Source organism: Aspergillus lucknowensis (assembly GCF_044049455.1).
Source record: "Aspergillus lucknowensis strain CBS 449.75 chromosome Unknown BJX67scaffold_11, whole genome shotgun sequence".
NCBI lineage: Eukaryota > Fungi > Ascomycota > Eurotiomycetes > Eurotiales > Aspergillaceae > Aspergillus > Aspergillus lucknowensis.
In genome coordinates this window covers 16,811-44,730 of record NW_027263555.1, presented here as the reverse complement: position 1 = coordinate 44,730, position 27,920 = coordinate 16,811, and the positions used below count along the sequence as shown (strand labels likewise).

At 54.0% G+C, this 27,920-nt stretch overlaps 14 protein-coding genes across 14 annotated transcripts; 8 read left to right on the top strand and 6 right to left on the bottom strand.

Annotated features, from left to right (window-relative positions):
• The first annotated feature begins 536 nt into the window (after positions 1-536).
• On the top strand, positions 537-1,477 carry BJX67DRAFT_30007 (uncharacterized protein). Its single transcript, XM_071026959.1, has 2 exons — positions 537-917; positions 977-1,477. Exons 1-2 carry the CDS (start codon positions 754-756, stop codon positions 1,356-1,358), a joined length of 546 nt encoding a protein of 181 aa, XP_070887922.1. The 5' UTR covers positions 537-753; the 3' UTR covers positions 1,359-1,477.
• A 453-nt stretch (positions 1,478-1,930) lies between these two features.
• BJX67DRAFT_29916 (putative nuclear envelope protein Brr6) lies at positions 1,931-3,574 on the top strand. Its single transcript, XM_071026952.1, has 3 exons — positions 1,931-2,168; positions 2,220-3,112; positions 3,161-3,574. The coding sequence occupies exons 1-3, from the start codon at positions 2,057-2,059 to the stop codon at positions 3,506-3,508; spliced, it is 1,353 nt and encodes a 450-aa protein (XP_070887921.1). The 5' UTR covers positions 1,931-2,056; the 3' UTR covers positions 3,509-3,574.
• Positions 3,575-4,226, bottom strand: BJX67DRAFT_30081 (uncharacterized protein). Its single transcript, XM_071026976.1, has one exon. The coding sequence runs from the start codon at positions 4,025-4,027 to the stop codon at positions 3,641-3,643; it is 387 nt and encodes a 128-aa protein (XP_070887920.1). The 5' UTR covers positions 4,028-4,226; the 3' UTR covers positions 3,575-3,640.
• A 243-nt stretch (positions 4,227-4,469) lies between these two features.
• Positions 4,470-5,983, top strand: BJX67DRAFT_370961 (uncharacterized protein; the record flags this gene model as incomplete). Its single annotated transcript, XM_071031001.1, has 4 exons — positions 4,470-4,749; positions 4,800-5,017; positions 5,069-5,309; positions 5,358-5,983. 4 exons carry the CDS (start codon positions 4,470-4,472, stop codon positions 5,981-5,983), a joined length of 1,365 nt encoding a protein of 454 aa, XP_070887919.1.
• An 817-nt stretch (positions 5,984-6,800) lies between these two features.
• Positions 6,801-8,023, top strand: BJX67DRAFT_29922 (cutinase). The gene is made up of 3 exons (XM_071026956.1): positions 6,801-7,073; positions 7,132-7,346; positions 7,419-8,023. The coding sequence occupies exons 1-3, from the start codon at positions 6,894-6,896 to the stop codon at positions 7,684-7,686; spliced, it is 663 nt and encodes a 220-aa protein (XP_070887918.1). The 5' UTR covers positions 6,801-6,893; the 3' UTR covers positions 7,687-8,023.
• Positions 8,024-8,154: 131 nt separating this feature from the next.
• On the top strand, positions 8,155-9,688 carry BJX67DRAFT_348341 (uncharacterized protein). Its single transcript, XM_071028645.1, has 2 exons — positions 8,155-8,382; positions 8,457-9,688. Exon 2 carries the CDS (start codon positions 8,511-8,513, stop codon positions 9,381-9,383), a length of 873 nt encoding a protein of 290 aa, XP_070887917.1. The 5' UTR covers positions 8,155-8,382; positions 8,457-8,510; the 3' UTR covers positions 9,384-9,688.
• A 565-nt stretch (positions 9,689-10,253) lies between these two features.
• BJX67DRAFT_29872 (fungal specific transcription factor domain-containing protein) lies at positions 10,254-12,337 on the top strand. Its single transcript, XM_071026938.1, has 3 exons — positions 10,254-10,547; positions 10,596-11,092; positions 11,139-12,337. Exons 1-3 carry the CDS (start codon positions 10,322-10,324, stop codon positions 12,246-12,248), a joined length of 1,833 nt encoding a protein of 610 aa, XP_070887916.1. The 5' UTR covers positions 10,254-10,321; the 3' UTR covers positions 12,249-12,337.
• A 1-nt stretch (position 12,338) lies between these two features.
• BJX67DRAFT_387061 (amino acid permease) lies at positions 12,339-14,573 on the top strand (the record flags this gene model as incomplete). The annotated part of the gene is made up of 8 exons (XM_071034170.1): positions 12,339-12,727; positions 12,784-12,895; positions 12,945-13,071; positions 13,140-13,297; positions 13,345-13,524; positions 13,575-13,669; positions 13,718-14,089; positions 14,182-14,573. The coding sequence occupies exons 1-8, from the start codon at positions 12,586-12,588 to the stop codon at positions 14,571-14,573; spliced, it is 1,578 nt and encodes a 525-aa protein (XP_070887915.1). The 5' UTR covers positions 12,339-12,585.
• A 971-nt stretch (positions 14,574-15,544) lies between these two features.
• Positions 15,545-16,993, bottom strand: BJX67DRAFT_29810 (uncharacterized protein). The gene is made up of 2 exons (XM_071026929.1): positions 16,123-16,993; positions 15,545-15,989 (listed from the first exon to the last, which is right to left on the bottom strand). Exons 1-2 carry the CDS (start codon positions 16,677-16,679, stop codon positions 15,848-15,850), a joined length of 699 nt encoding a protein of 232 aa, XP_070887914.1. The 5' UTR covers positions 16,680-16,993; the 3' UTR covers positions 15,545-15,847.
• A 388-nt stretch (positions 16,994-17,381) lies between these two features.
• Positions 17,382-18,158, top strand: BJX67DRAFT_379429 (cell wall mannoprotein 1 family protein; the record flags this gene model as incomplete). The annotated part of the gene is made up of 1 exon (XM_071032568.1): positions 17,382-18,158. The coding sequence occupies one exon, from the start codon at positions 17,382-17,384 to the stop codon at positions 18,156-18,158; it is 777 nt and encodes a 258-aa protein (XP_070887913.1).
• Positions 18,159-20,111: 1,953 nt separating this feature from the next.
• On the bottom strand, positions 20,112-20,578 carry BJX67DRAFT_348325 (uncharacterized protein). The gene has a single exon (XM_071028644.1). The coding sequence runs from the start codon at positions 20,474-20,476 to the stop codon at positions 20,243-20,245; it is 234 nt and encodes a 77-aa protein (XP_070887912.1). The 5' UTR covers positions 20,477-20,578; the 3' UTR covers positions 20,112-20,242.
• Positions 20,579-21,887: 1,309 nt separating this feature from the next.
• Positions 21,888-22,298, bottom strand: BJX67DRAFT_379427 (uncharacterized protein; the record flags this gene model as incomplete). The annotated part of the gene is made up of 1 exon (XM_071032567.1): positions 21,888-22,298. The coding sequence occupies one exon, from the start codon at positions 22,296-22,298 to the stop codon at positions 21,888-21,890; it is 411 nt and encodes a 136-aa protein (XP_070887911.1).
• A 1,199-nt stretch (positions 22,299-23,497) lies between these two features.
• Positions 23,498-24,948, bottom strand: BJX67DRAFT_29715 (Homeodomain-like protein). The gene is made up of 6 exons (XM_071026906.1): positions 24,668-24,948; positions 24,497-24,615; positions 24,343-24,448; positions 24,219-24,286; positions 24,071-24,171; positions 23,498-24,011 (listed from the first exon to the last, which is right to left on the bottom strand). The coding sequence occupies exons 1-6, from the start codon at positions 24,741-24,743 to the stop codon at positions 23,597-23,599; spliced, it is 885 nt and encodes a 294-aa protein (XP_070887910.1). The 5' UTR covers positions 24,744-24,948; the 3' UTR covers positions 23,498-23,596.
• Positions 24,949-27,272: 2,324 nt separating this feature from the next.
• Positions 27,273-27,894, bottom strand: BJX67DRAFT_348322 (uncharacterized protein). Its single transcript, XM_071028643.1, has one exon. The coding sequence runs from the start codon at positions 27,682-27,684 to the stop codon at positions 27,505-27,507; it is 180 nt and encodes a 59-aa protein (XP_070887909.1). The 5' UTR covers positions 27,685-27,894; the 3' UTR covers positions 27,273-27,504.
• Between the last annotated feature and the right edge of the window lie 26 nt (positions 27,895-27,920).

The following is a 27,920-nucleotide window of genomic DNA, read 5'->3' as shown; positions in this document are numbered from 1 at the left end:
AGAACGTGCCTGGGGGGATGGCTGTGATCACGCCGCTGACTCGCGCCAGGCTCGGGATGCTCGGCTGGCGAAAATAGAGGCGACAAACAAAGACCCATGGTTGAAGACGTTTGAGCAAGTGGCGCATCCCCCGAGAAAAGAGGGGAAAGCATGAAGGGGGAGGGGAGAGGGGGAAGTGCGCAATCGACAGGGCATCGGTCGCCGCGATAAGGGAGTCCAGATGACTGTTGGCCCAGGATGGGGGCCCAGGGGTCACTGCACCTGCCGCAATCAGCGATGCCTCGCCCGGACCTCCCCTGATATTGTGAAGATAACGCATGTGGGAAGATGATATGATTCACTTCCTAGTGGCTTGGCCGTGACTCGATATTGCCAAACAAGGTCCCCGACAATCAACCAGAGTTGCTTTGTTCTCACTGCCATCTCTTTCTTTCTCTCGTTCCCTTTGTCTCTGACCCTTGGATTATCAGCGTTCTTTCATGACACACGCTGGATGACTGGTCCTTAGCCGATTCTTGGTGACTCACCCGAACTATAGCCACGGTCCCAACGCCCATCTCCTCAGTCTGCCTTGGTCATAACTCATTCTGCTTTTCGTCTTCTCTTGTTCCCCCTTTTCCTCTGATATATCCCCCCGTCACGGCATCTACCTATTACAGACATACTATCGAACCTACGAGAGCGGCACCTACAAGACGCGACCTGCGCTACCCCTTCACTACTTGCTCCTCACAAGTCTCTACGCTCGCCGTCATGTCCGGCTCTTTTGATACCCACGACTTGCGCCAGGCTGGCACCGCAGCTAAGCGAGCATACAACCACAAGGCAAAATGGAGACATGGTGGCCGGACCGCCAATATCCGTTTCAACTCTCCCACCGATCCGATAACGCGTCCTGCGAAGCCACCGGTGTATGTGTATCTTTCCTTTCTCTCTCTCTCTCTCTCTCTCAGGCCAGGCTAACGACCGAGAATAGCAAGTTGTGGACTCGAATAGATCGTGAGTGCGACACAAATGAAAAGTTAGGCCAGGCGAAGATCGACCTTCGAAGCGACGTCCGAGAGGCCCTCGAAAGCGGCAGTTCTGATAACTCCAGTGTGGAGGATCGTGGCGAGCGCGTAGGCGCGCCTATCATTGCCGACGACTCGCAGGTGGAAGATGGGGTCACCCACCTCTACGAGGTATCGGGCGAGACCATGTTCAGGAACGTCGTCGATAAGGCGATCGAGAGGTTCGAGACGAAGGAGACAGAGAAGCTGGCCAAGGAATACGAGTTCATCACGCGTGAGAGCGAGATTTCGATCGGTTATCTCGCGGATGAGGATGACTTCGAGCTGGTTGACCACGTCCAGCTGTGATCATCATATCCCTGGATTCTCATTTTTCTCGCGAAGTGCCTTGTATTATCAGCGCTCGGATCGGAGTTGGGCTAGAGCTTTATCGATTTGCATTAGATGATTTCGGAGTCAGTTGGCGCCTGAACTATTGACGGACGCTTGTTGGTCTTTTGAGGATGGTCGTTTGGGTGACAAGCTGCCTGGGTTTCTCGCCTTCTAGAGCCGATCGGCAACACGGTACTCGTATTGGTTATTGTTATTATGCATCAGAATGAACATACATACCAGAGCCAAGAGCGCCTTCCGGATTGTAGAGCTGATAGACGCTGAGTTCTTGGAGAGGGAGAGAGGCAGTGAGGGGGAGGAGCCTGAGGTTGAAACACGGGCGGGGATGACTCTTCCCTTGGTGCAGGGAATGGGAGTCTGTGTTCGAGGGGAACCATATTAATTTGAGACCCTCGTCCATTAAGACTCACATTTCCGATGTTATCGACTTCTTGACGTTCAATCACGTTTTTTCTCTCATGATGTCGTTGCTCCAGCACTGAACAGTCTGGATTGTTTACCAAAACAAAAAAGGAAACCGGAAAAAGGTCGCCCGGCGATCCCTGCAAACAGTCCGCAGATCGGCCTCAATCTCGATCAGCCTCCTCCATGCTCTCGACTGCTCTTCTGCTCTCCTCCTCCTTCTAGCTCCCCTTCTTCCATCTGCAGCCAGGATGGAGAAAAGAACGGCAGAGAGCCCGATGGACTTCGAGTGGCAGTCCAGAGCCCCGGGCGATGTGACTTCCCCATTCTACCAGCTCAGCATGCAGCACGACAACAAGAAGCGTGCGTCGCTTTGATCTTCTAGCTTTACTTGCATCCGCTAACCAGCTTCAGGTCCGCATAATGTCTTCGAATCCCCCGAGAAGAAGCCCATCCCCTCCCTCCGAGAACCCAACTCCCAGCCCTTCCTTTTCTCGCAGACCCGATCACATACCGCCCCCGAAACGCCGAAGTCAACCTTCGCTCAGTCCGCATTCACGACGCCACGGAAATTTGACCTTGATTTCTCGTCGGGCGCCGAGAACTTTTCCTCCCCCGAGAACGCAGATAACGACGACACGCCGGAGCAACCGACAAAGTCCGGCCATCGAAACTCGTTATTTGGCATGTACGGTCGGTTTGCGCCTAGCCCAGGACGCGGCGAAATTCCCCGATTGAATCACTACTCCAACGCTGCGGTCCGTCGGGTCCAAAAACGGCGTTTAAGAAACAAACAGCTTGGTCTCCAACTTCGCGACGATAGCGACGACGAGAGGGATCGGCCGAGCAGCAGTGAAGCTAAGACAGAAGGCAAGAAACAGGATTCTACGGATGGGACCCAGCCATCTCGGATGTCTACATTCTCGGACTTCTTCGCATTGTTGGAGGCTCATCCCAATGTGCCCAACATTCTCTCTTGGTGGGCACAGCTGATCGTGAACCTTGCCCTGTTTTCGCTCGCGGTCTATATCGTCTTCGGGTTTGTTGCGGCCATTCGGGCGGAATTCGACCAGGCGGCGGAGGAGGTCTCGGATTCAATTCTGGCGGAGATGGCGAACTGTGCGAAGAGCTATGTTGACAATAAGTGCGGCGGCGGGGACCGACTACCAGCGCTTGAAACCGTGTGTGATAACTGGGATCGATGTATGAATCGAGATCCTGCCAAGGTCGGGCGAGCGAAAGTGTCGGCACAAACCATGGCCATTATCATCAACAGCTTCATCGACCCGATTAGCTGGAAAGCGATCGTACGCTGCCCCTTCCCCTACGCCTTGGCCTCTACTAATAATGGGCAGCTATTTTTCCTTGCGACTATATCGACCGTCACTGTGGTCAGCAACTGGTCGTTCCGCTCCTTCAGAAACCGCTCCAGCCAGCACGACTATGGCCATCAAGTTCCGAGCTATGCTCGACAACCGTCCGGCCAGCATCCCCCCATGCCCCCGCAACTACCCGCACAGCAGCCGCATAGTTTCGGATACATGAGCCAACCACACCAGGAGAATTTCCCCCAGTTTCAGAAGCAGGAGATGCCGCTCCTCCTGGACCAACCGCAGATGGCGAACATCACAGAACGAAGCCGCGAGCGTTCGAGAAACCCTCGCACCCCAAGCCCAGTAAAACGGGGCAGAAAGCTGTTATAAGTTCCTTCCATTTTTAGCATGAGCGACTGGACTTGGCGTTTCACATGTTATCTTCATTATCTTCACTTCTGTCTTGTCTTTCTACACTTATTTTTGGTGTAATAGAGTATGTTTTAGGGTGATATCAACTGATCAGGGAGGGGTCCGGCTATAAAGTCTCCCTTGTACATCGATTGCGGTGTGACTCCCACTGGTTTCCATGTTGCGTCCGGCCGGCTCCTGCACGGGCTTCGAGACCGCTGTCCCTCGGCTCGTGTGGAACCGTGTCGGGCCAAGAGTTGCCCGAAAATTGGAGATGCGATGGGACCGGATTCGGACGATGCTGAACCCCTGGAGATCATCGAGAGGCGCGGTTGCCAGAATCCTGCATTGAAGCTTATTCGACAGGAGTGAGGATGGGAGCCTCTCAGCACCCTGGCAATCATGCTGCCTCTCAGCACGTCGAAGACAATAGTGGTGGCCCCAAAGGAGCCGCAAGGCTGTAACAGAGAAACGACAATCCCGCCATCTCATTCGCATTTTGTTCGATGTCCTCGTGAGGCCCTTGGTTACATCTGGAAGGGCCAAGAAACGCTGATCAACAGTCTAACGCGGCACTCAGCGTTGGCTTTCCAACCAGACAGCCTCGCTGCGGCTTCACAATTGTAACCCAAGAGATGTGAGTTCTCGTACTGCGAGAGTCCACGAATCATTCCAGCTCTCGACGTGCTTATCGGTGCCAGGGTTGGAGCTTCTTCTGCATCCCAGTGTGCCAAGCCCGGGATTTCTGCGATAGAATGACCACCTTCCTGTTGCGAAGTCGCATGGTCGCACTCCAGAGGACTTGGCAAGCTGCGCAATGGCGGGATATTCTTGGCTTCCTCGCTCTTCTCCGAATGCAGAGCTACATAAGGGGTCGCGCGACCGGTCAATTCACCTCTATGACCCAGAGACTCCATTCACCAACTTGGCCTCGCTCACCATGAAGCTGTCACTCGTCTCTCTCGTCTCCCTCGCCTGCATGGCGGCGGCGTCCCACCAGGGCGGTCGCACAATGGAACGCCTCATGTCGCTCAAGATGCGGTCGCGTGAACGTGCTCGCCGGCAGGGTCTGTTCGATATCAACCGATATCCCAACAAGGGATACAAGGAGTGCAGGCATGGCAAGGCCGGAGAGTACTCGTGTGAGAACGTCGACCTCCTGGGCTTCCTGAGCCACCAGGCCCTGGGCAGTACCACTCGTGAAGGAAATGATGTCTGGGGTGTGTGATGCGTGATCCATGACAAGAAATGCGGCGAGCTAACTTGCCAGGCTGGACCTCCGCTGATGGACGCGAGTTTGGCGTTGTCGGCCAGACGGACGGAGTTGCCTTTGTTGAGATCCTGGAGGACGGCACTCCAGAGTACGTTGGTCGCCTGCCGACGCAGACCGAGCCGTCTGTGTGGCGTGACATGAAGGTCATCGGGGACCATGTGTATATCGGCTCCGAGGCGCCTGGCCACGGATTGCAGATTTTCGACCTGAACAAGGTGCGTTAGCAACATCCGGCCGGCGTATAGGGACTGAACTGACGTTCGCAGTTGACCACCGCGTCGAGCTTCAAGCCGGTTGTCTATTCTCCAAAGGACGACCTGACGGCTTGGTATGACGGCTTCGGGAGCTCCCACAACATCGTTGCTCACGAGGAGACCAACACGATCTACGCTGTTGGCACCCAGCGCAACCTCACCTGTGCCGGAGGTTTGTGGATTGTTGATGTATCTGACCCAGCCAACCCGACCTCGCCTGGTTGTGCCAACGAAGACGGCTATGTCCACGATGGTACTACCCCAATCGCGTTAGAACCGCCCACAGGCTAATACCTTGCAGCACAGTGCGTTATCTACAAGGGCCCCCATGAGAAATACATCGGCCAGGAAATCTGCTTCAACTACAACGAGGACACCCTGACCATTGTCGACGTCACCGACAAGAAGAGCCCTATCCAGATCTCCAAAACCCCCTATGTCGGCGCCAGCTACACCCACCAAGGCTGGCTTGCCGATCCTGAGGACCACTCGTACCTTCTCCTCGACGACGAGCTGGATGAAATGGAGGCCAATGGCACCGCTGCCAACGGCCACACAACCACCTACGTCTTCGACGTTAGGGACCTTTCCGCCCCCAAGCACACCGGTGTCTACCAGTCTCCCGTGCGCTCAATCGACCACAATCAGTATGTCCTTGACGGCCTCACCTACCAATCCAACTACGGCAGCGGTCTGCGCGTTGTGGACATCAGCTCCATTGCGAAGGACCCCACTGGCGGGAGCTTCAAGGAAGTCGGGTCGTTTGACGTCCACCCCGAGGACGACGCCATTGGCGGTGAGGTTGAGTTCGTCGGAAGCTGGAGTGTCTACCCTTACTTCGCGAGCGGGCATATCCTGCTCAACAGTATCGAGCGGGGCATCTACACGCTCAAGTACACCGGTCCTGCCGCCGAGCACCGCGCATAAGGGGTTGGAATGGAGTCATGCGGCACGGCACGTCCCCCGGGCCTGACGGATAGCGCTACAGTCTTAATATAAGTCCACATTTTGAAAGCAGTCCGCATGATCTTGTACGTAATTCGAGTCCCGAGCCTAGGCAGTGTGGCGTCGACAGCTTCCAGAGATGCATGGATGCAACCCCGGGTTCCCCAAACCCCGCAGTCGTGGAGCCAGTCACCCAGCATCCAAAGTCCGAGGGCCAAGCAGAAGGCCAAGAAGATCGCCCATCTGACGCACCCGATCTGACTCCTTTTTTCGTTTCACCTCCATCGAAGGCCCTGACAATCACCCCCGGCGTTCGTCAGGCCTCGGTTGACCGGCATTTGCGAGCCCGGCAGTACCCCAACTCCCCCAAACTAGGGCTGTCTGCCCTTTCCCAAGCCCTGCGGAGACGAGTCATCAACCGCGACCTCGTATATTAAATTCCGCAGAAGATCCAATCGCACCCCTGTCCATCCCCCCGCAATCTCGAAAAAAGAGGGCGGGCAACGTATGGCCCGCGTGAGGAAGAGAGAGAGTCCACCAACCTGATCAATCGACGTGCCACGGTGGATCCGAAACACCACAGCCATGATGAGACGATACAGCAACATCCACGCTTTTCGGCTGCTGAAACAGTCCCGCAGGTGCTCCGACGGGGTTGAATCGAACCCCCGCCTCCCCAAGCGATGAATGGTACAGCCTAGGCATTCAGGATTCTCTGCATTCATCCTAGGTACTTGCGGCACTTACTGCCGTGAGCACAGAGCTATAAATACCCCCCGCGATGACGCCAAATCCTGAAGAATCTCATTAAGCAACGCCTCTGCAAGCCACAGGCCGCCACCCCAAGTCCACATCACCAGGATCAGGCTTATCCATTGTTTAAGCGTCAAAAATGACTCTTCGCGCCGCCCTCATCACAGCTCTGGCTGCGTTAGCCATTGCAAACCCAATTCCAGACGAAACCGTCTCCCTCGAGCGCCGTCAGATCATCAACGCGAATGACCTCGAGAACGGCGACTGCAAGCCCGTCGCCTTCATCTTCGCCCGTGGCTCTACAGAGTCTGGAAATATGGTTGATACCCTTGCTTCCCTCTCCCTTCCAAACCGCGCTAATGATATATGCGAACTAGGGCTTCATTGTCGGCCCCCAGGTCTGCTCCGGCCTCAAGGACCGCCTCGGCGCCGACTCCGTCGCATGCCAGGGCGTCGGCGGCGACTACACGGCCTCTCTGATCCCCAACTTCTTCCCTGAGAACACGAGCCAGAAGTCCATTCAGGCAGCCGTCGATATGTTCGACCTTGCGGATCAGTGTCCCGACACCCAGATTGTTGCCGCTGGATACAGGTACGCAACCCCCCCCTTCCCAAGTAATTACAAGAGGGATGGTATCTAACCACATTATGCGCGGGAGTATAGCCAAGGCACCGCGGTGATCTCTGGCGCAGTGCAAGCGGTGGATGATGCGCTCCGCGAAAAGGTCAAGGGCGTCGTGCTCTTCGGCTTCACGCGCAACCTGCAGGACGGCGGAAAGATCCCCGGATACCCGGAGGACCAGACGAAGGTGATCTGCGCGGTGGGCGACCTGGTCTGCAGCGGGACACTGATCATCACGCCGGCGCATCTGACGTATGGGGTTAATGCGGGCGAGGCGGCGGACTTCCTGGCGGGAACTGTGCAGGTTTAAATAAAGCATCTGAGTCTGTATCTTCTCTCATCTTGATGATGAGGGGTCTTTCAACACTGCTTGCGGTGTTTTCGGGTGAGGCGGAGCGGCTTACCGTGGCTTGACTTTCATGCCAGAAGTAGGGCTGATCGATCGCCTGCGGAGATAGTTGTTGGGGTTGGGTGTGGACAGTACGCTGTCGAGGCCCGATTCTGCTCCAGGTTGTTCCTGTTCTCGATGGATGGGAAGGAAAGTGGTGTATATAGCTTTCGATTCCACTGCAGATGAAATATGCAGGTCATAATGATTATATCTTTTGCCGTGGTAGTATCGCGAACAGCACCACTCTCTTCTCTGCCTGCCTGCGGGTGTCCACGGCTAGAATGTCGCACCCCGTCACTCCACCCAGGAACACCCGGGATTCACATCTTGTGAACCGCTCTCCTTATTTAATTACTCCTTCCTAATAATAGATATTACGGGCTTTCTTGCAGGTATTAATATTACGAGGGAGATGTTCGTGAGCAACTTAGATTCTCCACTGCGCGATTAGTCATCCTGAATCTCCTGGAGCTCGCGTCTCCGTGGCTCATATCTCCACCCAAAGTCTCCCCATGGTCGACCCAGTCATTCTTCGAGATCGCGGCCTTATGAATGGAAGAGATACTTATTTTTGTTCTGGGCTCCTGTTGCTCGATGGAAGGGCTAATTGAACAGGTATGTTAGTTCAGCCAAGTTCCGCCTGACTGAGCCACTCGGCAATCTTCGATAACTTGCTTACCACGATGAAGTAGTTTGTAAGTGGGCATGTATCAGACCTGAGAAGTTGGGGCGTTGGCAGCCACATGTATATCAATGGGTGGCGGAAGGAGTGCAAGGTAGACGAGAAGTCCTACTTGTTGGAGTTCATGGAGGGGAACATTGTTAAGGACCTCGTTCAAATGCGCGAACTCATAGAGCGCCAATTCCGCGCGTTTGGTTTCTTAGTGCTGTATGATGTCGACTCCCCCGAGACATTTGGGATGACAAAGAACCGCCTTGAAAAGCTGGCGGAGTGGACTGGGAGTAGAGGCTTACCCCAGTCTACACGGCTCCTGGGAGCCGATGGAACTCGAACAGGGGCAGCACAGCGCTCGGGTGGGCATATGGGGAGCCGCCGCTCCTCTGGAAATTTCTGGGGCGAGAAGACACAGACAAGAGATACGTGTAACACGTTTACTTGCTTCCCCCGCCTCCCAGCAGAGCTACAGCTCGCGGTGCTTCGAGCATGCGTGACCTCGTCCCGACCCATTCTCGATCGCAAACCCGCGAACAACGATATCAACATGAACATCCTGCAAGTGTGCCGGTTCTTCCACGACGAAGGAACCAAGATCTTCTGGGCGGAGAATCGATTTGAGTCCTCGCGGCCCGTTTATCTCCTGGCAGATGAGACCTGGGCCGACCGCGGACGCAAGCGGATTGACGCGGCAGAGGGTAGGGAGCTCGCCGAACAGTTCGGGTGCAAGTTTTTTGAACACTCGTCTCATAGCCACGAGCAGGTGGAAACGGTTGTGATGGGGATGATCCGGGAGATGATAGCACGGGCTCCGAAATCCATTCCGGGAGCATCAACGCAGTCCGAACGGAGGCAGCAGCCCGTTCGAAGACGGCAGCGCTCGAACTTCCGCTCCGTAGCGCGGTCCTTGGCACAGGGGGTTTCTCGGATTTTCAAATGAGCTGTATCATCGCTATGTATGCTTTGGAATGAGCGGATAGGACATTACGGCCCGGCGGGTGCAGCTCACATCTGACGTCCAGATAAGGTTGTTTGCTACGGCCGTTGGAGGTTCGAATGAATTCATACACGGTGTCTTGCATTGTGGTGGTGTGTTCCTCGTGCTCGAAAGGAGGGGGCATTTCCTCGGGGTTGTGCATGTGCGACGCCCAGCTGCAGATGCTGGCTTCTGTCCGTTAAATATGCAGTCAAGAGTGCAACACGAGCTGGTTTGCGTTCCTGCATTGCAGGGCAGGACGGGATGCAGTTTTTTTAATTGATATGACACCCAGGACGTCAGCGTGTTCATACTGGCCTTGCGCGAGGATCCTGAGTGTCCCCTTTGGAAAGCACAGCCCGCGTACGAGCAAAGAACCCGGTCAAATATCATCCCCAACGCACTCCCCCCTTCTCTTTTCCCGGTAGCTTCATCGCCGAGAGCCTGCCACTCCCTCTGTTCTCGAAAACAGCAATTCCCCGAGTATGAGACCGCCAGCTCTCAGTACCTAAAAACTTCGTAGACGCTGAGGAATAGCGCGGCGGCCAAGTCTCGTCGGACTTGGCCTTTGATGGACGTTCAATGGTGTGGGAGCGCAAAGCACGAAGGTACGGCTACCTTTTCGGCTGAATGATGCTCGAACACGAGATAGACTGTACGAGGGCATGGGTCGCCCAGGGTAAGATTGGGGAAGTGTACCTCCCCAGTGCCTCCCCGGACTTCATTCCGACCCGTTCCACTATAGCCGATCCCCGGCATTCCGCGATGGGAAACCCGCGGGCATCGGCAACGTCTGGCTGTCATTTGGAGCACAGCCGAATTCGAGGGCCGTCATCTTTCATCACTTGAAGTGAAAGCAATCGAGTCGGTGTTGTCTGAGCAAGAAGCCGACTTCAAGCGCCATGTATTCCCTCTCAGGCGGATGCGGCTATTGTCTCTCAAACCGCATCTGCTGCGACCTCACAGAGGGCTCACCCTGCCTGACATGTCGCGACTATCGCATCCAGTGTCCGCCACAAAATGAGCAAGTGGGATGTCCAAGGCTACGGTCAAGGCTAACATATGGCAGTGAGTCGGCTCCCGAGCTAGACGCTAGCGTTATTGGTTCTCCCGCTGAAGAGGTCATTCGTAAGTTGCAACCGCTTGTCGCAGAAGGATGCTCACATCACGGGCCAGACACCCCGGAGGCATACACAGACAGCCGCTTCGAACTTGTAGATGCTCCAACGCCTATCCATTGGATGGCCCCTCTTGATCACTACAAATCCGTTGCCCACGATTTCCTCTGTGTCCCTGTCCCCGGTCTGCCAGATCTTGTTGAGCCTTCCCACAAATCCCTCGTCCCTCCATTCATACAAACACTCCCCGCAAGCCTAGCCGAAGAGGATGTGCGATATCTCTCAAGAAAAGACGTCTTTTCCCTGCCAGATGAGACGCTACAAAATGAACTCCTCAAAACCTTCGTCCTTCACGTCCATCCATACCTGCCGGTCCTTGACCTCCCCAAATTTCTAGAGACAATCGCCAACAGCAATGGGCATACCCGCGTCAGCCTCCTTCTATACTATGCCGTCATGTTCTCGAGTATCGCATTTGTCGATCCCAAGCACATTCACCACGCTGGGTATACCTCCAGAAGAGCAGCACGCCAGGAATTCTTCCGCAAAGCACGGGTATGGCGCTCCCACTCATCAGCAAAGACTTATTCTAACGCCTCAGGTGCTTTACGATCTTGATATCGAAACCGACAGGATAGTGCTAATCCAGTCCCTCCTCCTCATGACATACTGGCACGAGACTCCCGACGACCCCAAAGACTTCCGCCATTGGCTCGAGATAGCGCTGTCGCTCGCTGCCATGGCCCCCTTTCCCGATGGCTCCGAATGGCCAGGTGCGCGGCTATCGCAAGGCCTCTGGAAACGTATCTGGTGGTGCATGTATACACGCGATCGCCTCGTCGCCCTGAACCTCCGTCGAGCAACGGTCATCAGCGACGTAGATTTCACAGTACCCCTGCCAACACTTGCAGATTTCGAGATCCAGCGATACCCCTCAAAGGTGACTCAGATGCTTGGACATTGCGAGGTCCTGCGGCGCGTAGATTACCAACAACAACTGGCGCGGATGTTCATCGAGAAGTGCAAGCTATGTTGCACAATCAGTGGAATGATCATGCCCATCGCGAAGGCGTCCGTCGGCTCGCCCGCTTTCACACATTACATTCGTGCGCTTGAAGATTGGCATGCCAATCTCCCTCCAGACGTTCAGTATCAGGCCCCAAAGGGAAGCATATCCGAAGGCGAGAGAGCGCTGTTTGCATATCGTGCCTGGCTCAAGATGATCTTCCTCGCGGCATCCGGGGCTCTTCATCGACAGAATTCGCAGGACTTGGCCGACTACGACGACACCCAAGAGACTGACTTGCAATCCGTGACACAATCGATCGCAGGCGTCGCAGAGGGTCTGCACCAGCTCGACCTCGTCCACTGTCTGCCCACAACGACAGTCGGACTGCTCATGCCCGTCCTGGCAACACACTTCATGAACATTCGATCGGAGACGCCCGACCTCTGGCGAAATGCGTTTCAATCGCTCTACCAGTGCATGAAGGTGCTCGAGAAGCTCGGCGAAGTGTACACGCTGGCAGAGTCAATGGCAACGTTCTTCCAGTCCGCCCTTTGCGGCGATAACGTGGACAATCCGAGTCGCAATTCGGGGCTGGAGAGAGACTTTTTGCAGAAGATCCTGACGGGCTCGGAGCTCGAGACGTTCTTGCATCTCGTCGGGGGGAGGGGCCGGGCGTCAAGTAATGATAATGACATGATCTGATGATTGATGGATTAACTGAAGATGGAATCAAGACTCCTCGTAAAGCCCTTGATAGACTAATAAATCCTGCTAGTCCGATCGGGGCAAGAGTCGACCCGGCGATAGGCTGGGAACGCGCAAACCCCCACCTTGAAGCTATCACGACATCGCGAGCAAATGAGTGCAGCCCCTTGCTATCAGCCGTCAGGGCCGTCGAGTCTTCAGAGATGGCCTCCAAGATGGAGCTTGTATCTGCCCGCATTAATCCTCGCGCGATCTCCCTCACTCCCCCAACATCGAATGTCAACTCTGTCACCCGCGAAGATAACGTGCTCACTTCCCCTATCCAGCAGGCAAAATGGTCTTCAAAGACCAAACATCCCACACCAACAATGAAGTCGACGAAGCATCCCGCCCCGACGACCTCGATGACAACCCCTTGACAGCACCACTAAAGCGCAAGCTGCACTCGCGACATCTGCAGATGATCGCGATCGGCGGTACGTCCGTCCCCTTCGCCGTCCTCGGCAGGGTTATTCTAACTGTGTGCGACCAGGGATTATCGGACCTGGGTTACTCGTCGGCTCAGGGAAAGCCTTCAGCGAGGGCGGACCAGCTGGTGTGCTGATTAGTTTCTCGCTCGTCGGGATAATCGTCTACTTTGTCATGTAGCCTCCCTCGTGGCCTCCCAGTAGTGTCTCCGCTAACTGTGGGAAGGCAAGCGCTCGGTGAGATGGCAACAGCTATCCCCGTTACCGGGTCGTTCACGGAGTATGCGCAGCGCTTCGTCGACGATTCGCTTGCTTTCGGGCTGGGATGGGCGTATTGGTATTTATGGGTTACTGTACGTCCCCGTCGTTTGAAGCCCTGTACTTGTCATGAGGAAAGTCAAGGAGGTTAACTCTGGTGCAGGTCCTGGCAAACGAGTACAACGCCGTCTCGCTGGTCATCATGTACTGGACCGACGTCGTCCCGCAATGGGCCTGGATTCTGATCTTCTGGTTCCTGTTCCTGGGACTGTCGAATTTCGGGGTGAGGGAGTATGGTGAGATGGAGTTTTGGCTGTCATTGTACGTCTCCACGCTTCCTTGGTGGGATATCGTGCTAACCGGCGTAGAATCAAAGTGCTCGCCCTAATCGTCTTCTTCATCCTGGCGATCTGCATCAGCACCGGCGGAATCGGCGACCAAGTCATCGGGTTCAAGTACTGGCATGACCCCGGTGCCTTTGCAGATTCGATCAACGGTGTCGCCAGGACGTTCGTCGTTGCTGGAACCCTATACGCAGGGACAGAGATGTACGCCCTCCAATGCCAATATCCACATCGATTGATCCTAACGGCTGCAGGGTCGGTATAACAGCTGGAGAGTCAAGCAATCCCCAGAAGGCCGTCCCACGCGCCATCCGCCAGGTCTTCTGGCGCATCCTCGTCTTCTACATCGGTACCTCAGCCCAAATAACTCTGGCCAATCTCTGACTAACGCATCCAGGAACAATGTTCTTCATCGGCATCCTCATGCCATACACCGAGTCCCGCCTCCTCAACAGTTCCTCCTACGGCGCAAACTCCCCGCTGACGATCGCCCTCACTGACGCCGGCATCCTCCCCGCCGCGCACCTGATCAACGCACTCATCGTCGTCAGCGTGATATCCGCCGGTATCGGGTCCTTATACGTCGCGTCCCGCACAGTCCTCTTCATGGCGCGCAACGGCAAAGCACCGCGGTTCCTAGGCCGCACAAACGCAGCCGGCGTCCCCTGGGTCGCGCTCATCTTCTCAAATATCTTTACCTGCATTGTGTTCCTGACGCTGGGGAGCGGCGCGGGAAAGGTTTATTCTGCGCTTATCACGCTGTCTGGGGGTATGCATTCCTCTCCTTTCCTCTTCCAGTAGTCTTACTTCACCTCACTTTCCTCCTTCCCACCTAATAACTAATCCCAATGAAACCTATAGTGGCAACATTCCTCGTCTGGGCCTCCATCTGCATCGCGCACATCCGCTTCCGCGCCGCCTTGCACGTCCAAGGCCAATCCCTAGAGACCCTGCCCTTCCGCGCAGCGCTGTACCCCTACGGAACGTACTTCGCGCTCGCGCTGAACATCTTCCTCATCTTCTTTCAGGGGTACACGGCGTTCCTGAACCCGTTTAGCGCGGAGGACTTCGTGATCAATTACATCCTGCTGCCTGTCTTCGTGGGCTTCGTGGTCGGGTGGAAGGTCTGGCATCGCACGGAGTTCGTGAAGCTGGCTGAGATGGATATTTGGACGGGGCGCAGGGAGTGGGTGCCCGAGGGGAAGGGGGGAGGAGGGTGGTGGGGGAGGGTTTATAGGGGGGTTGTGGGTTGAACCTCACCCGGCCCGGGGCGGCCTCTCCGATGTCTTTATTCCGGTATTGGGATTTCCTTGTTCTTGGGTGCAGCATACTATACTGCCGTACAGTGCTCTAGTAGAGGGATAATCTGGAATAGAAGGTGCTACCTATAGATTCGCTTCGCCACGCTAACTATAGTATGTGTTGGGAGGACGATGGACGATATTCTCATATCCAGGAATAACAGTACACAAGGTCTGAACCGGGTCAGCTTTATCTGAAAAGAAATAGCCGTCCCATCTACGAGCTCGAGCTCGAGCCTGATTTCCCGCATGAGGTGTATCAATTCCGGCGGGGTGATGAGCGTGTGGAAACAACCCCCCAAGAAAATGTATTTGGGGATGTTTCGACATGTCAAAAGACCAGCTGAGGGCAATCTACATCTCCAATACAGTCTCTGGTGGAAGAATTTCGTCTCCAAGTTGCGCGGATTGTCTGATGATCTCTCTTTCTGTGGGAACGTACGTGACACAAATAGCAATCTGCCCAAAAGCACTTTGACGGGCACGTTTCCAAACAGTGGAACAGGCAGGTATGGGTACGCAAGTGCTATGATCCCCTTTCTATGGCCATCTTGGGCTGTACCATCATTTTGTGGCTTTGTACAATCAATATAAATGTATACCCACAAATCCATATACATGGATGCACATTTGCTTCCCTCGATAGGGTCCCCCCCAAAACTCAACAGACTGGATATTTCCACTCCGTCTTGGTTTTTTTTGAACTCACCAAGAAAACAAGGCAAGACGAACTATTTCCAATAATGGTGGCGTCTCTCGGGGAAAGCGGAGCAGATTGTATTTGGTGATCGTTTCAGTCTCCATTTTTCCCTTTCTCTTTCAACTTGTCCAACAACTACGAGCATACTGGAGGGGAGACTTGAGTCGGTCGAAAATGCTTTATAATATTGAGCCCTATCTCTCAGCAGTGGATACGGGTCGTCTGAGGACGCGAGAGTCCGGCGGCCTTCGTCGTTCGTTCGCTGAACGAGACCTTGGGATCTGGGGTAACCTGTGGGTTTGATAATGTCAACAGTGGGACAATATGCGCGCCCTGCTGGCTTTCGTGGTGGTTGGATAAGTATGCTCCGTTTCTTTCGCTTCTCGTCGAAATCCGAGTGTCTGGTTTTCCTCCTCTCCGAGCAGGATGGGAGCGGGCGAATCGACCATTCGGGTGGAGAAGGAGAAGCACGTCCGCGAAATGCGGCACTTTCTGCTCTGTCCGCTGAACTGACCGTCCCGATTGTTCAAAGTGAAGCAAGAATGGCGACAGAAGGACGGCGGCTGAGTGTTTGGGGCCAAGGATGGTCCTCGACGCATGCCATGGCAAGGCAGGTGTGTCTTCGGTGGCTCATCTCGCAAGAGCAGGGTCTGGACTTCGTTTGACGGCTTGCATCATCTGTCAGCAGTGTTCACGTCAAGAAGCGACGCAGGGGCAACAAGGATGGCGCAACAGCTTGGACAATAGAGTCGCAGCAAGCGTCAGCGTGAGAGGAAGCATTCTTGGCGAAACGCCACCGACCAGAGTGGAGATTGAGCGAGGAGAAGATCTTGAACTCGAAAGAGGAAAGGCGATGTGCATGTGAAGGGGGTTGGAGATGATAGTGCTGGACCGGCGCGTCTTGGCGCAAGGCGAGCAGCGAATCCTGCTCGCCAATTTCGCGATGATTTCCAGAGTTGGGATCGAGGTTGAGTCGCAGCCAATTGCTGGGTTTGGGGCCGCGTCAGAGACAGGGGTCGAGATGCCACAGCAGTTGTTGTCGGCTTGTTCTTGTTGGATTGTTGTGATTCAAAGCGAGATTTGCTTCTGGTGATCTTCGTGTCCACTGGATCTGAGTCTCCCAGTGACAGCTGCGGCAGCACAGATCGAGGGCAGCTGCTCTCTTCGCTGCTCTCTTCGCCTGGCAGACGCTGGGGTGGGGAGGTCAACTTGGGCCCGGAGAACTTGGAAATTGGGCCTCCCGTGGCCAGTCTTGGTTGGCCCCGCGTCTCAGCTGACTCCAGTCCCCCGGCTCCAAGGTCCAATTCCCCAGGTCTGGAGGGCGAGAAATCAATTTCCTGCCAGGCACAGATCGACATCCAGTGCTTCCGGCAGATTCCCGGATATTCTGCGACCGAGGGACGAGGACCCTTGCCGTGGACAGGCTGTTTTGACGGGATCAAATTTCCGTGTGGACGGAGATGAGCAGTCGGAGCCACTGCCCAAACGGTCGTCGACGGCGCCCCTCCTGGCCTGGAGAAGCCAAGGAGGCGACAAGAAACGAGCCCGGCGCCTGCCTCCTGCGGGGAATCGCCCAGTCTGTCTCACTCGCCCTGCAAGCGACTGGTCATGGCCACTGCGGTGGATCCACAGAGAGCAAATGAGAATCCGGGGGCGGGCCGGCTCAGCGAGCGACTGTAACATTTCAGAGCATCTCGACCAGACGCGCTCTCCAACCACACGAGCCGGTCTTTCTGGAAACCCGGAGGAGAGTCCACGGGCCTGCTGGATGGATCGCAAGAACGCTAACTCTTGACCCAATCTTGCTAAGAATAACATTTTTGCCTCCCCTGATTCGGCCTCGCCTCGGTCACTCCGCTCGCATGTGAGCTATTTTCCTGCTTATATATAGGGGGTCAAGCTCACGCCCAGCTGCTTTTCCCTTCTTCCTCCTTCTGTCACCTCGATCTGGTCCTTTCGTTACAGAACTTCGGTCCCGGGCACTCGTTTATCCCCTCCAAAGTTGATATATATACACTCGATAATATAATAATCCACCCCTCGACAACCTTACCGGCACCATGAAGTTCTCCGGCTTGATCACTCTGGCTCTTGCCACCGCCGCTCTGGCCACCCCGGCCAAGCGCCAGTCCTCTCCCGCCGACATCATCGAGACCATCTCCGAGCAGGTCACTGCTCTGGACTCCGCCGTCGACAGCTACAGCGGCGGTGACCCCGCCGACGTGCAGTCCGCCTCCGACAAGCTCGTCAGCACCATCAACTCCGCCGTCGATGAGGTCAACGCTGGCCCCGACCTCTCCAACTCTGATGCCCTCGCCCTCACCGGCCCCGTCCAGGACTTGACCGACCAGGTCGAGGGTGTCGTTGGCAAGCTCATCGACAAGAAGGACCAGTTCGTCGAGGCTGGCGCCGGCGGCGACGTCAAGGAGTCCCTCAACCAGCAGTACGACGCTGCCACCTCCCTCGCGGACGCTATCTCCTCCAAGGTCCCCGCTGCCCTTGAGGACATCGCTTCCGAGCTCTCCGCCGGCATCTCCAACGCCATCCAGAAGGGTATCGACGCCTACGCTGACGTTGAGGACGGTGGCGACGGCCCTGCTCCCACCACCACCACCGAGCCCAGCGAGCCCACCCAGACCACCGAGCCCACCGAGCCTACTGGCACCACCTCCACCCCGGTCATCCCCACCCCTACTCTCCCCACCACCACTGGCACCCCCACCAGCACCCCGACTGGCACCCCTGCTCCCCCTGACTTCACTGGCGCTGCCTCCAAGGAGCGCTTCAGCCTCGTCGGCGGTGCTCTTGCTGCTGTTGCCGTCGCTGTTGCCATCTAAGCGACTGGCCCAGTTAGCATCGTGGATAGGGAAATTGCTACGTGAATTGGAACCATGTCTGACGATTGGTGATGAGGCGAGCATCGGGCTGCAAAATTGTCATCATTAAGCGCTTCAGCGCGAGGCTTGCTCTGTACATTTTCTCTTCCATATAACTGTGTTCGATTACTCCTTCATCCAGGGTGTGGTCTGCATATATTGGCTTTTTTCCTCTTGAATGTACTTCCTAGTAATACACTGTAGCAATGCCTGTATTGATATCAGTAATGAGTAGCAAACGAAGTCAAACTGTCACTGCATTCTGGTTCTGTGCGACTTGGGGTCAGCCGCTGAATGACTCCAAGGACTCGGTCTGGAAACCGGAACCGGGCGATGCCCCAAATCCGGCCAGCGCCGTCTCACCACAAGTCCCAAGTCGAGTCTCAATCCTTGACAAGATGACCGTCGATCCCGCCGATCCTCAGCCCTGACTTTGCTCGACCGAAATGAACCCAGTCACACCACCCAACTTTCCTTGCGTCGTCTCTGATGACTCTCGACTGGATGATCATTGATGATGCTTATGAATCTGATTCTCGGGTGTGAAACAGAGTGGACTTCCGTTGTCGATTCGAGTCAATTATAATGAGTGAAGCCTCAGGGATGAGGAAACTGGAAAGGCCCACAAGGTTGTCGCGCTGATCATTCGACCTCCCAAGCTCTTGGGGAATTATCATTGTCGATCGGCCTTGTTTTCTGGAACTTGACTCCAGGAGTCCGGAGGGAGAGCAGGACGGAGTCCTCCAGAGCAGTGAGTGGCGCGACATCAGCAAAGCAAGCAACACAAAGCAAAGCAAAGAAAGCAGGCCGGATTTCCGTCTCTCCAAGGTCCGAGCACGCCAGCTCTCGTCGCGCTGTTGATGCCCTCGTCAGACAGACCTCAAATGGCGTGCAGCGCTGGTCGCCTGAAATCCCTTGGCCCCCATTACATGGCGTCAACCCCTGTGCTCTGGAGAGCCTTCCTTGTGGGAACGGCCAGGAGGAATGTGAATTCCGTTGGCTCATCCTGAAACTGGAGCAAGTTGTCCAAATGCGAGGTGTCTCTGGTTTGTCTCATCGAGGACTCGAGGTGAAGTCGAACCGATAGATCTATCTTCGACCACGGTAATTTGGAGAATTTGATAGTTATGCAGACAGCATATCCTGTTGCAATGTCCACATGAGTGCGAATCCTGGACATTTGAGAGATCCATCTTTTCATTTCTGCTTCGACTGAGAGAGTTGAACAAGCCCCTGGTTCTGAATGTATGCGAATCGCTCAAAGAAAGCTAGAATGCTGAGTGTCGACAAGCCCTCGCACATGAATTGACGCACCATCTCCTTTCGTCAAAGTTCTTGCTTGGTATATTCTGTCTCCTTGCTGTGGCTTGACTATGATTGCCCAGCCCCGGGCCCTCAATATCCAACATTTCCCTGGCTAATTCTAAACATTGGCCTTCTTTACAAAACCCTCCATTTCTCTGGGAAACACCTCATAGTAGTCAATGAACCCTCAATCCTGAGTGGTTATTCGATCCATGTCGTGAGCACAACCGACTGCTCGCTCAAGTTCTCTGCTCGTAGTCTCTTTACCGTTGGAATGAAAAATGACCCAATATCTCCAAATCCACTCCATCCCCAGAGAACGACGCAACTGCATCAATTCTTGCAGAGCATGCATGAGATAGCATGTTACTCCGTAGTTGGGTATGATCTGATCTATCGGGGTATCTTCTGTATACAACGCAATTGTGTTCTGATTTCTGTAAGCATCTACCTCTGAATAGCGAGCGAGCCGGAGCGTTCTAGAGAGTTCTTCGAGTAAGTCATACTTATCAGAGGCTTATCCTCCATACTAAGCCATCTTTGGCCTGTCACGGAGTTCTTCTATGTTCTGCCCGACCTCTTCGTCGATGATATCGGTGGTTGGGAAGGCGAGCCTTCTTTGCGGGTCTTGATTGATATAGGTAGGGCTTATGCCTGCCGCAAGAATTCGGATAGTATGTCCAAAGAATTATCAGTACTTGCATGTGTATGGTATGATGATAAGATGCTTCCCCTGCCCTTTATTCGAGTGTTGCTTCTACACTTGTAAAATTTCGCTGAGGCGTCTCCTTGGAGGAAGACCAAGTATTGTCCAGGCTCATTAGAATAATATTCACGTAGACTGCAGACGTGAAAAAGAAATAAAGAAGAGCCAACAAGGAAAGTGATAACGAAAAGAGGTTCACTTGCTTCGCAATTGCTTTATCTTTGTCTCTAGCGGAGTATAAAAGCACGCCTTGTCGCTTCGCTGCCATTTACGATAATTATTAGGGGGGAGAGAGAGGGAGAGAGAGAGAGAGAGAGACAGCAAGACTTGAAAGGTTCTCTAAACTCGCTGAAGCTCTCTTGAACTCGCCCAATCTCCCTTGTTCTTCCACACAGCGAGCTACTATATTCACCTTACCTCACCGGGTGCCGCCGGGGAACCATGTCTGAATATACCCTAACCGGGACAATCCCCACGAGATACTCCCAGGAATCTCTAGATCTCGTCGCGGACCTCGCTTGCTACCTGAAGCACGCAGGCTGTCAGACCTGTCAGACCTACAGCATCTTCACGGGGCTCAGTCTCAGCGACAAGTCTAGTAAACTAACAGTCCAGTTTTCGGTCCCGCCTCCCCGGACACCTGGAGTCAAGAGGACATCACGAAGAAGATCCGATCCTACATGTGCCCGAACACTGTCCAAGAGAATTCAACAACCAGCAAGAACAATGCACTAAGTGTGCTGGTTTTTTTGGACCGGGGGAGATGCGAACAGGAGCTGGGTAGGGCTGACTGTTCTGCAGGCGTGGAATGGCGCGTACTTCCTGCCCGTGGTGCTTGATCAGAGAGATCCTGCCGATGCGTATAGGTATTCTAGCGTGGCGGATGAGGGTTCCGAGCAGACGGTGCTTGCGTGGTTGCGCCCCGCAGGGGAGAACGGATGCAACGTTTAGCGATATTTTGAGGAGGCTAATGGCTTGGTCGTTTCGTCCCGGGGAGCTTAGAGAGATAGTAAGCGGATCTCTGTGGCTGTTGGGGGGACGGGTTTGTGATTACTGAATTTGTGCTACTATATCCGCAGTAATTTCGATCGTTGAATGTAACATGTGCATTGGTTTTCTGGTTTCTCTAGAGCTCCAGAGCATGATCCTATCCCTCAGTCACTTTGTACTGAGTAGGGCGCTAGACTTTGTGAGAACTCAGGTTAAGAAGTAAAGAATATTGTATATATATATATATATATATATAAACTTGGAAATGTTCGGGGGAGTTGACAAATGTATGGGAGCACATCACATTGAGCAATCAACTATGGCAGGAACATTCCTAGCAAGAGAATACTATCTGAATCATTGTATGAGAGCTACATATCAGAAATGCGGAGCCCCAAAGTTATACTAACACCAGTATGAAGAAGGCGCTTCTGTATTGAGGGACAGTGTAGCAGGCTGGGAGTTCTATAGAACTGCATGCAGTTCTCGTGGAGACTGATCCAAGAACTTTGGAGGAAAGGGTTGCAAATTTACTCCGATACTTACAATAGATTCGGCGCGTAATGATAGAAGGGAAACGACTATATAGGACCAGATGTTCAACCAACAACTCATGGTATTCACACCTTTCTATAACAAATCACATCAACTGTACTCCCCCATACGTAATTCCACAACCCAAACACCTTCTAGTAAACCTCCCCAAGACACCTATCACACGACAACATCGTCAAACACTCCATCCCACCTGCATAACCCTCCGATATCCCCCACTCCACCCACCCAGGAACATCCCAGCAATACGGATCACAGAACTTCTCAACCCACCGCGCCTGACTCGTCTCAGGGACAACATACGCATTAAACAGGTCCTGGACATCGTTAAGAACCGTCGGATCAGGCATCTCAGCCACAGGACCCAGGAGGGCGACCAGGAACCGCCACGTCTTGTTCGCGGGGCGGAATCCGGCCCACACCTCGTAGGCCCTGTAGCCTCTGCCGCGGAGGAAGGTGGCGAAGTCTGTGCAGATTTGTCGGGATGTTTCCTCGGTGAGGTTCCATTCGGGCGTGAAGGCGCCGGTGAGGACGTAGGACGTCATTTTGATTTGATTGTGGTGATGTTAAGTTAGTGGTTCTGTTGGTGTTGTGTCTGCTGAAAATGGATGGGAGAGGGTCTGTTTTATACTTGGGATGCGTGCTCAGTGTCAAAGGGGGCATATGCATTGTTGCTGTCTTTATTGCTCTGCCAAAGGGCACTATCACACGGTTCTATTGTCTCTTTGGATGGGTGACAATGGCATCTCCCGTTTACAAAGGGAGGAGATCAATACAGCGAGACAAAGATCAATGCAAAAGGGAAGCCTCGATCATGTATCTTGATACCAAGAAGTTTGTTCATGTTCTCAAAGCCGTGTACACTTTGAATGCATGTAGCACGCTATAGGGCTTTCAGGAGCGAAAGGAACAAGAGAAACAAAGGTTGTGGTTACAATCCTCAACATAGAGAGCATTCCAGAAAAACTCAATACTGAATATACCATCTGCCACTAGCAGACTTCTCGCTAGATAATCCCGCTCAAAAACCATACTGCGCGCAAACACAATGCATGGACTTGTTGTAAGGCTTGCTGCCTCAGGCCGCTCTCGGCTAAACCAGCCTAGCCGAATCCAGCTAGACCGCCCACCCAGCCGGGAATATAAATCCCACCGCCCGGTGCCACGCAATTTCTTTCCTCCTTTCAACTCACGACACACGCTCCAATACGCGACACGATGCAATGCAGAGGACTACAGCTCAGTGATTTCGGAAACTCACTCGCGAATTCGAATTTCAACTCTTCCACCTACCCTGCCATGCTTAATGCCGCATGGTCGGATCGAGAATCCCGATCGCGTCGAGCTGGAGCCTGATCGTAAACCTCCGCTCTCCTCTCTTCTCCTCCGAGAAGGGTACTACACCCCAGCGACGACTTGTTCTGCATGAAAAAATCATGCTAGAGTGTCGAATGCTGTATGCCTCTTAGTACCAAAATCAAATCGGGTGGATGTCAGCATGCGGGTGTTGAGCTATGGTTTCCTTGAAGAAGGGGCTGCAGTGCGTCCGTGTAATGGTGTTTATCCTACATTCGTAGTAGACTGCATAGAAATATGCATTCGTAGCGAGGGATCTGTTGTCTTTGCTTGTAGATCTTGTGTGCATTGAAAGGAATAAATTTCAGGAAGCCAGAACGCCGTTCCAGAGCCCGAATCCCCACACGCCATGCCCAAGACCGCCGTTCACAGTGCCTATTCAAGTCCACTGCGCGTATTCCAGCCATTGGCCATCTTATTCATTACATTCGTGCATTCGTGACCGAGTCACAGCTCCAGAGTACATCCGTTGGAGATATCGCGGTGCCTATCCGCTCTGCCCGAGGAATCCATCAAGCAATGCAAGAGTATCGATCCCGTATTCCGTCCCTATGGGCCCAACAGCCATAGCATCGTGATTGACAGCTCCATTCATATATACAGCGGTTTGGTAGTCGAAGTTGAATGCGTTTGGATCGTGGTTTAGCGGCATGGAGGTATGAAAGTCCAAACCGTTCAACGATGCAGAGGTATCGGGCGTCCCGGGCAAGTAGTCATTTACGGAGAACTGAGGCGGAGGGAAGAGAGGGTTATAGGTGTACCGATCTTGGGTTGCCGCATGGGAACTAACGAGCGATGGTGTGAATGAAGGAGGGCGTTTCGAGGACAGTTTCGTGGACGGGGCATCGCAACAGGGCCGTAGGGGTATACGATTCATGCCTTTCCGGGTGAGGACCGTGTATCTATAACGGATTGGCTATGTTAGTTTCCCAGACCGATCAAGGTATCTGGCATGGCTCACTGGTTTTTGATATTGTTTGCTGACCGGGTCGGGAAGTGGCATCTTTGGATATCCTTCCAGCTACTGCCGTGGATTGCGACTGCCGAGAGGAGGAGTGTGCTCTGGTTCTGTCAGTTGTATTCACTTTCGTTGACCTTCCTTGACGTACGTCTTCGTTTGTCCACGGACTCCGCTCCAGCTCTGGGTTGAGGCAGTGGTGCCAGCGTTTCGAGCATTCTATACAGGTCAGCACTCCCGTAGGACAAACAGGTAGGGGTAGGAGGACTGCTTACGATCCGCATTACGGGTCTCCATCTTCTGGGCTATTGCAGCCCATCGGTACTGATATCGCTCAACGAGTTGGAATAGCCGTTCATCTTCATCCTGGGTCCAGGAGCCCTGTTGCAGTCAGCCCTGTCTGAGATATCTAGGGAGATGGCAACATACCTTCCGTAGTCCCCCAGTGAAACGGTTATAGTATCGCTTTCGACAGTCCTTGTTACTCCGTCCGGGAATCAGACGAGCAATTTCATTCCAGTTGACCTTCTGGCTTTTCCCTGTGGGAGCTGGCGATAGTTAGCATTATCTATCCGTCCACGGGCTTGAGAAAGAGTGTGCCTTTCTCCTGGATCTGGTAGAGTTCCCAGAGGAGGGCGTCCTCTGATGCAGTCCAGCGCCGACGAACTTCACCCATTTTGTTATACAAGGGTTCAAGACGAGTGTATCAATCATCTGGCTACGTCCAGACCAGCAAAATTCGCGGGATGTCATCGCCTTTAAACTCAACAGGAGACCCATCCACGGCCCTGGCCCGGCTGCGCCCCCATCAGGACAGGATCAATAACATCATGCACGGCGTGCATCCTTCCCACCATGCCGCCGGCGGGGCCCGGACGTGACAAGAATAACTCACAGGCTGAGATGAGAACGAATGTCTGGGATTGGGACAGACTGACACGAGCTTTCTGGTATGAGTGGAGACATTCGTTCTCGCATTCTTCGTTTCCCCCAATGAGAGCGTGGATGGCTCTGGGGAGGTTTGTTTAGTGGCTGCTAGCGGCATGCTTTTCTTACCATTCTTCGTTTTCCTGGAATGCCAAATACATGTGGCCATCAGCCGCAATTCGCAACACGTGCCTCGACTCACGTAAGTCCCACCATGCGAGCTGCTTCCGGTGTGTTCGTGCGACGAGAAAATCGAGAAAGGAAGAATCTCCGATGAGTGGGAAACGTGGTGGGAAAGGGAGGGGCCGAGATTTGATCACACAGCTGCACTCGCATCAGGGCTGACCAAGTGTCTTGGGCTGAGTCTTGTCGAATCAGCAAGGGAGTCTGTCTCAGCCATTGCGATCGGTTGTCGCAAGCAAACGGGCGTGCAGATCTTCTCTTTCTGTCTCTGGAATTCGGTGGTTCCATTGGGTCTCGAGCAATATAGGGTTAGAATTTAGCCAAGGCTGGTTGGGGGAAGGCATCTGCACGATCGGAGGTGAGACTCCTGTCACGGAAGCACGTTGAAACTTCGGAGGATTCTGGAACCTGGCGCAACGTGGTCAGCGTCTCGAGACTTGGAATGCAGCGAAAGACCAATTGCAAGGGAGAGAAACGCCCTGGGGCCGTGGCACACTCGTCGGTCTGGGGTCGCACAAGACTTCCCAAACCCTTCTTTCTGGTCATCAATCAGCGGTCTGAATCAAAATGATCACACCTGATGAGGCTTTGACCTTGGCCCGAGCAATTACCACATCCAGCTTAGGAGATGCAGAATCCATGAACCCACCGAGGCAACCAGCAATGAGTCGATCCCTCGCCCGAGCCAGCACTGAGAAAGGAACAAGCTCTGGAGTTGATTGCCCGACCCGAAGATCCAAGGCAGTCACGTTCCATCGGATAAGATTGGCTCGACAGCTGGTGCACTGCCGTGATCCCAGGGTTGCGGATACGAGCCTCCTTGTTGGGCCTTCGATCGACATTGTGATCTGGCTCGAGCCGCCAATGGTGTCTTGTTTAAGCTTTGGAATGCAGACGCTATAATTAGGCTCATGTCCCTCCCTCCCCACGACAAGGCTCGCTGTCAGTCTGCCAGATGATCGGCATCTATTCCGCTGGGATGAGGTTCGATGACACGCCGTGTGACAACACAGCTGCCTTGGCAAAACGAAACTGGAATATGCTCCTCAGCGGGAGCTGAAGCGCATTTCGGGCGCTGTGACACAGCCGCTTCATTGCGCCGTGGCTGGAGCCTACAGCTGAGACGGTGGCCGCGGAACAGAGGCCAATGAGACCTGCAGTGAGCATGCCGAGACGGTCGGCCATTGAATGAGCCTGCGTATCTCGAATTTTCCATTCACGCAATCAGAGGTATTCCGATCATAACCTGTCTGATATACCCACGCCTCCATGAAGCCTACTAAAGGACGTTCGAATGCTGTTCATGTGAAGGTAAAACATCTGGAAGAGTACCTGGATCATCAATGTGTCCTCCGACCCAGCCGCAGTGGTGGTCGCGCCCAATGATACTGTTGTTATAGCGAGCCTTTCCAGCACATGTCGGGCGCCTAACGCAAAGGACTTGTTTCGACCAGGGTTGGCTGAAAATTAATCTCGGCAACACCGACTGCAGCGGCCCATGGTTCCTGTCCTCGGCGAGATATAAGGGCAAGTAAACCTCAAAACGGTCCATGGGCGGGATGGTGGCTCGGGTGATACTTTTTGCTGGGTGTGGTTTTACGAACTTTACTTTTTGCAGCGGTTGTCGAGTGGCGAGGAAACGTCAGGGTTGGATTGGATGATGGCCCCTCAAGTCACAGGATCCTGGGGATTATACCTTTCAATGTTGCACATCAAATGTGTCAAACATGGGGTAGAAAGCCTGCAAATATGTTAGCTGACATTTATTCAGCCTTTGCAGTGGGTGAAAGTCGCCGATGAATCCAGCCAGGCCCGGCCAGTCGGTCGTCTGCCAGTCGTCTAGCATGTTGGAAACTTCGTGAAATGCATGCTGCTCCGGGAGTATGAACTCAGTCAGCAGCCATGTCTCGCTTGGACTCGCCATGGTATTGGGTCCGTCAGCTCTTTGCGGTTCTAGCCCTGAAGCCGCGGCGAACCAATCTCGCCGCTTGTTGTCGGGGCCTCCAGCCGCAGTTCCTCAAGGATGATACTGTAACTGACTCGGAGGGGCGGCTGGGGTATCTTGAAGTAGATGGGAGCAGCATTCTTCACTTAGCTCAAACAATGATGTCTGCAATCGCCAGCACAATGAGGACATTTGTGCAATTAGCATTCCGAGTGACAGCGTAATTGGATATTCTTGTGCCTTGTGACTGATCATGGCATCGAGCCAGCTCTCGACTGTTTGACGGTGCAGCACCCGGTACGTCACCACACAGGTCTCGAAATACAGAGAATGTAGTTTCCGAGAGAAGCCGTCTTCAAGAAAGTCTTCAGGTCCGGGGTTGTCAATATAGAAGGGCCTGTCTCCTGCAGATACGAGGAGCTGGTTCCTCTAACCCTCGTTCGGGCCGTAGGATACCATCTGTCCGTTTTGAGAGCTTCCTCCAAGCTCGATGTAAGAAGGTCAACTCCGATATGACGTCAATGTACTGACTGGCCCTCAATGACCAGTTCGGAAGTCGCATGATGCACAGACCCCCCTTCCCCAGTAGTCTTAGCTGTCAATGGGCCGAGAGGAGTCTGCTCCTGTTGCAGCTGCTGTTCTCCAGTAGTAGTTACAGGCGACGGCGTAGGGGGCCGACCAGGACCGTATCTGGCGGCATAGCTGCAGCTTAATCTTTGCCGTAATTGACGCCTCAATAGCACTCCAACTCCGCTGCTCCGTCCTTCGGCCGACGACAAAGGCCGAAGATGGTTATAC

What these genes read in the sequence shown, in the direction of transcription:
- BJX67DRAFT_29922 (XM_071026956.1), top strand. Translation starts at nt 6,894, where the DNA reads ATGACTCTTCGCGCCGCCCTCATCACAGCTCTGGCTGCGTTAGCCATT. An exon ending in CTACAGAGTCTGGAAATATG is followed by an intron (nt 7,074 to 7,131) that starts GTTGATACCCTT and finishes TATGCGAACTAG; the next exon opens with GGCTTCATTGTCGGCCCCCA. An exon ending in ATTGTTGCCGCTGGATACAG is followed by an intron (nt 7,347 to 7,418) that starts GTACGCAACCCC and finishes GCGGGAGTATAG; the next exon opens with CCAAGGCACCGCGGTGATCT.
- BJX67DRAFT_29916 (XM_071026952.1), top strand. Translation starts at nt 2,057, where the DNA reads ATGGAGAAAAGAACGGCAGAGAGCCCGATGGACTTCGAGTGGCAGTCC. An exon ending in GCAGCACGACAACAAGAAGC is followed by an intron (nt 2,169 to 2,219) that starts GTGCGTCGCTTT and finishes AACCAGCTTCAG; the next exon opens with GTCCGCATAATGTCTTCGAA. An exon ending in CGATTAGCTGGAAAGCGATC is followed by an intron (nt 3,113 to 3,160) that starts GTACGCTGCCCC and finishes AATAATGGGCAG; the next exon opens with CTATTTTTCCTTGCGACTAT.
- BJX67DRAFT_30007 (XM_071026959.1), top strand. Translation starts at nt 754, where the DNA reads ATGTCCGGCTCTTTTGATACCCACGACTTGCGCCAGGCTGGCACCGCA. An exon ending in GCGAAGCCACCGGTGTATGT is followed by an intron (nt 918 to 976) that starts GTATCTTTCCTT and finishes GACCGAGAATAG; the next exon opens with CAAGTTGTGGACTCGAATAG.
- BJX67DRAFT_29715 (XM_071026906.1), bottom strand. Translation starts at nt 24,743, where the DNA reads ATGGGTGAAGTTCGTCGGCGCTGGACTGCATCAGAGGACGCCCTCCTC. An exon ending in TCACTGGGGGACTACGGAAG is followed by an intron (nt 24,449 to 24,496) that starts GTATGTTGCCAT and finishes TGACTGCAACAG; the next exon opens with GGCTCCTGGACCCAGGATGA. An exon ending in GCAAACAATATCAAAAACCA is followed by an intron (nt 24,012 to 24,070) that starts GTGAGCCATGCC and finishes AATCCGTTATAG; the next exon opens with ATACACGGTCCTCACCCGGA.
- BJX67DRAFT_348325 (XM_071028644.1), bottom strand. Translation starts at nt 20,476, where the DNA reads ATGGCAGCGAAGCGACAAGGCGTGCTTTTATACTCCGCTAGAGACAAA.
- BJX67DRAFT_29872 (XM_071026938.1), top strand. Translation starts at nt 10,322, where the DNA reads ATGTATTCCCTCTCAGGCGGATGCGGCTATTGTCTCTCAAACCGCATC. An exon ending in TCCCGCTGAAGAGGTCATTC is followed by an intron (nt 10,548 to 10,595) that starts GTAAGTTGCAAC and finishes ATCACGGGCCAG; the next exon opens with ACACCCCGGAGGCATACACA. An exon ending in AATTCTTCCGCAAAGCACGG is followed by an intron (nt 11,093 to 11,138) that starts GTATGGCGCTCC and finishes CTAACGCCTCAG; the next exon opens with GTGCTTTACGATCTTGATAT.
- BJX67DRAFT_29810 (XM_071026929.1), bottom strand. Translation starts at nt 16,679, where the DNA reads ATGTCGATCTGTGCCTGGCAGGAAATTGATTTCTCGCCCTCCAGACCT. An exon ending in CTCGCTCAATCTCCACTCTG is followed by an intron (nt 15,990 to 16,122) that starts GTCGGTGGCGTT and finishes AGATGATGCAAG; the next exon opens with CCGTCAAACGAAGTCCAGAC.
- BJX67DRAFT_30081 (XM_071026976.1), bottom strand. Translation starts at nt 4,027, where the DNA reads ATGCGAATGAGATGGCGGGATTGTCGTTTCTCTGTTACAGCCTTGCGG.
- BJX67DRAFT_348341 (XM_071028645.1), top strand. Translation starts at nt 8,511, where the DNA reads ATGTATATCAATGGGTGGCGGAAGGAGTGCAAGGTAGACGAGAAGTCC.
- BJX67DRAFT_348322 (XM_071028643.1), bottom strand. Translation starts at nt 27,684, where the DNA reads ATGCGACTTCCGAACTGGTCATTGAGGGCCAGTCAGTACATTGACGTC.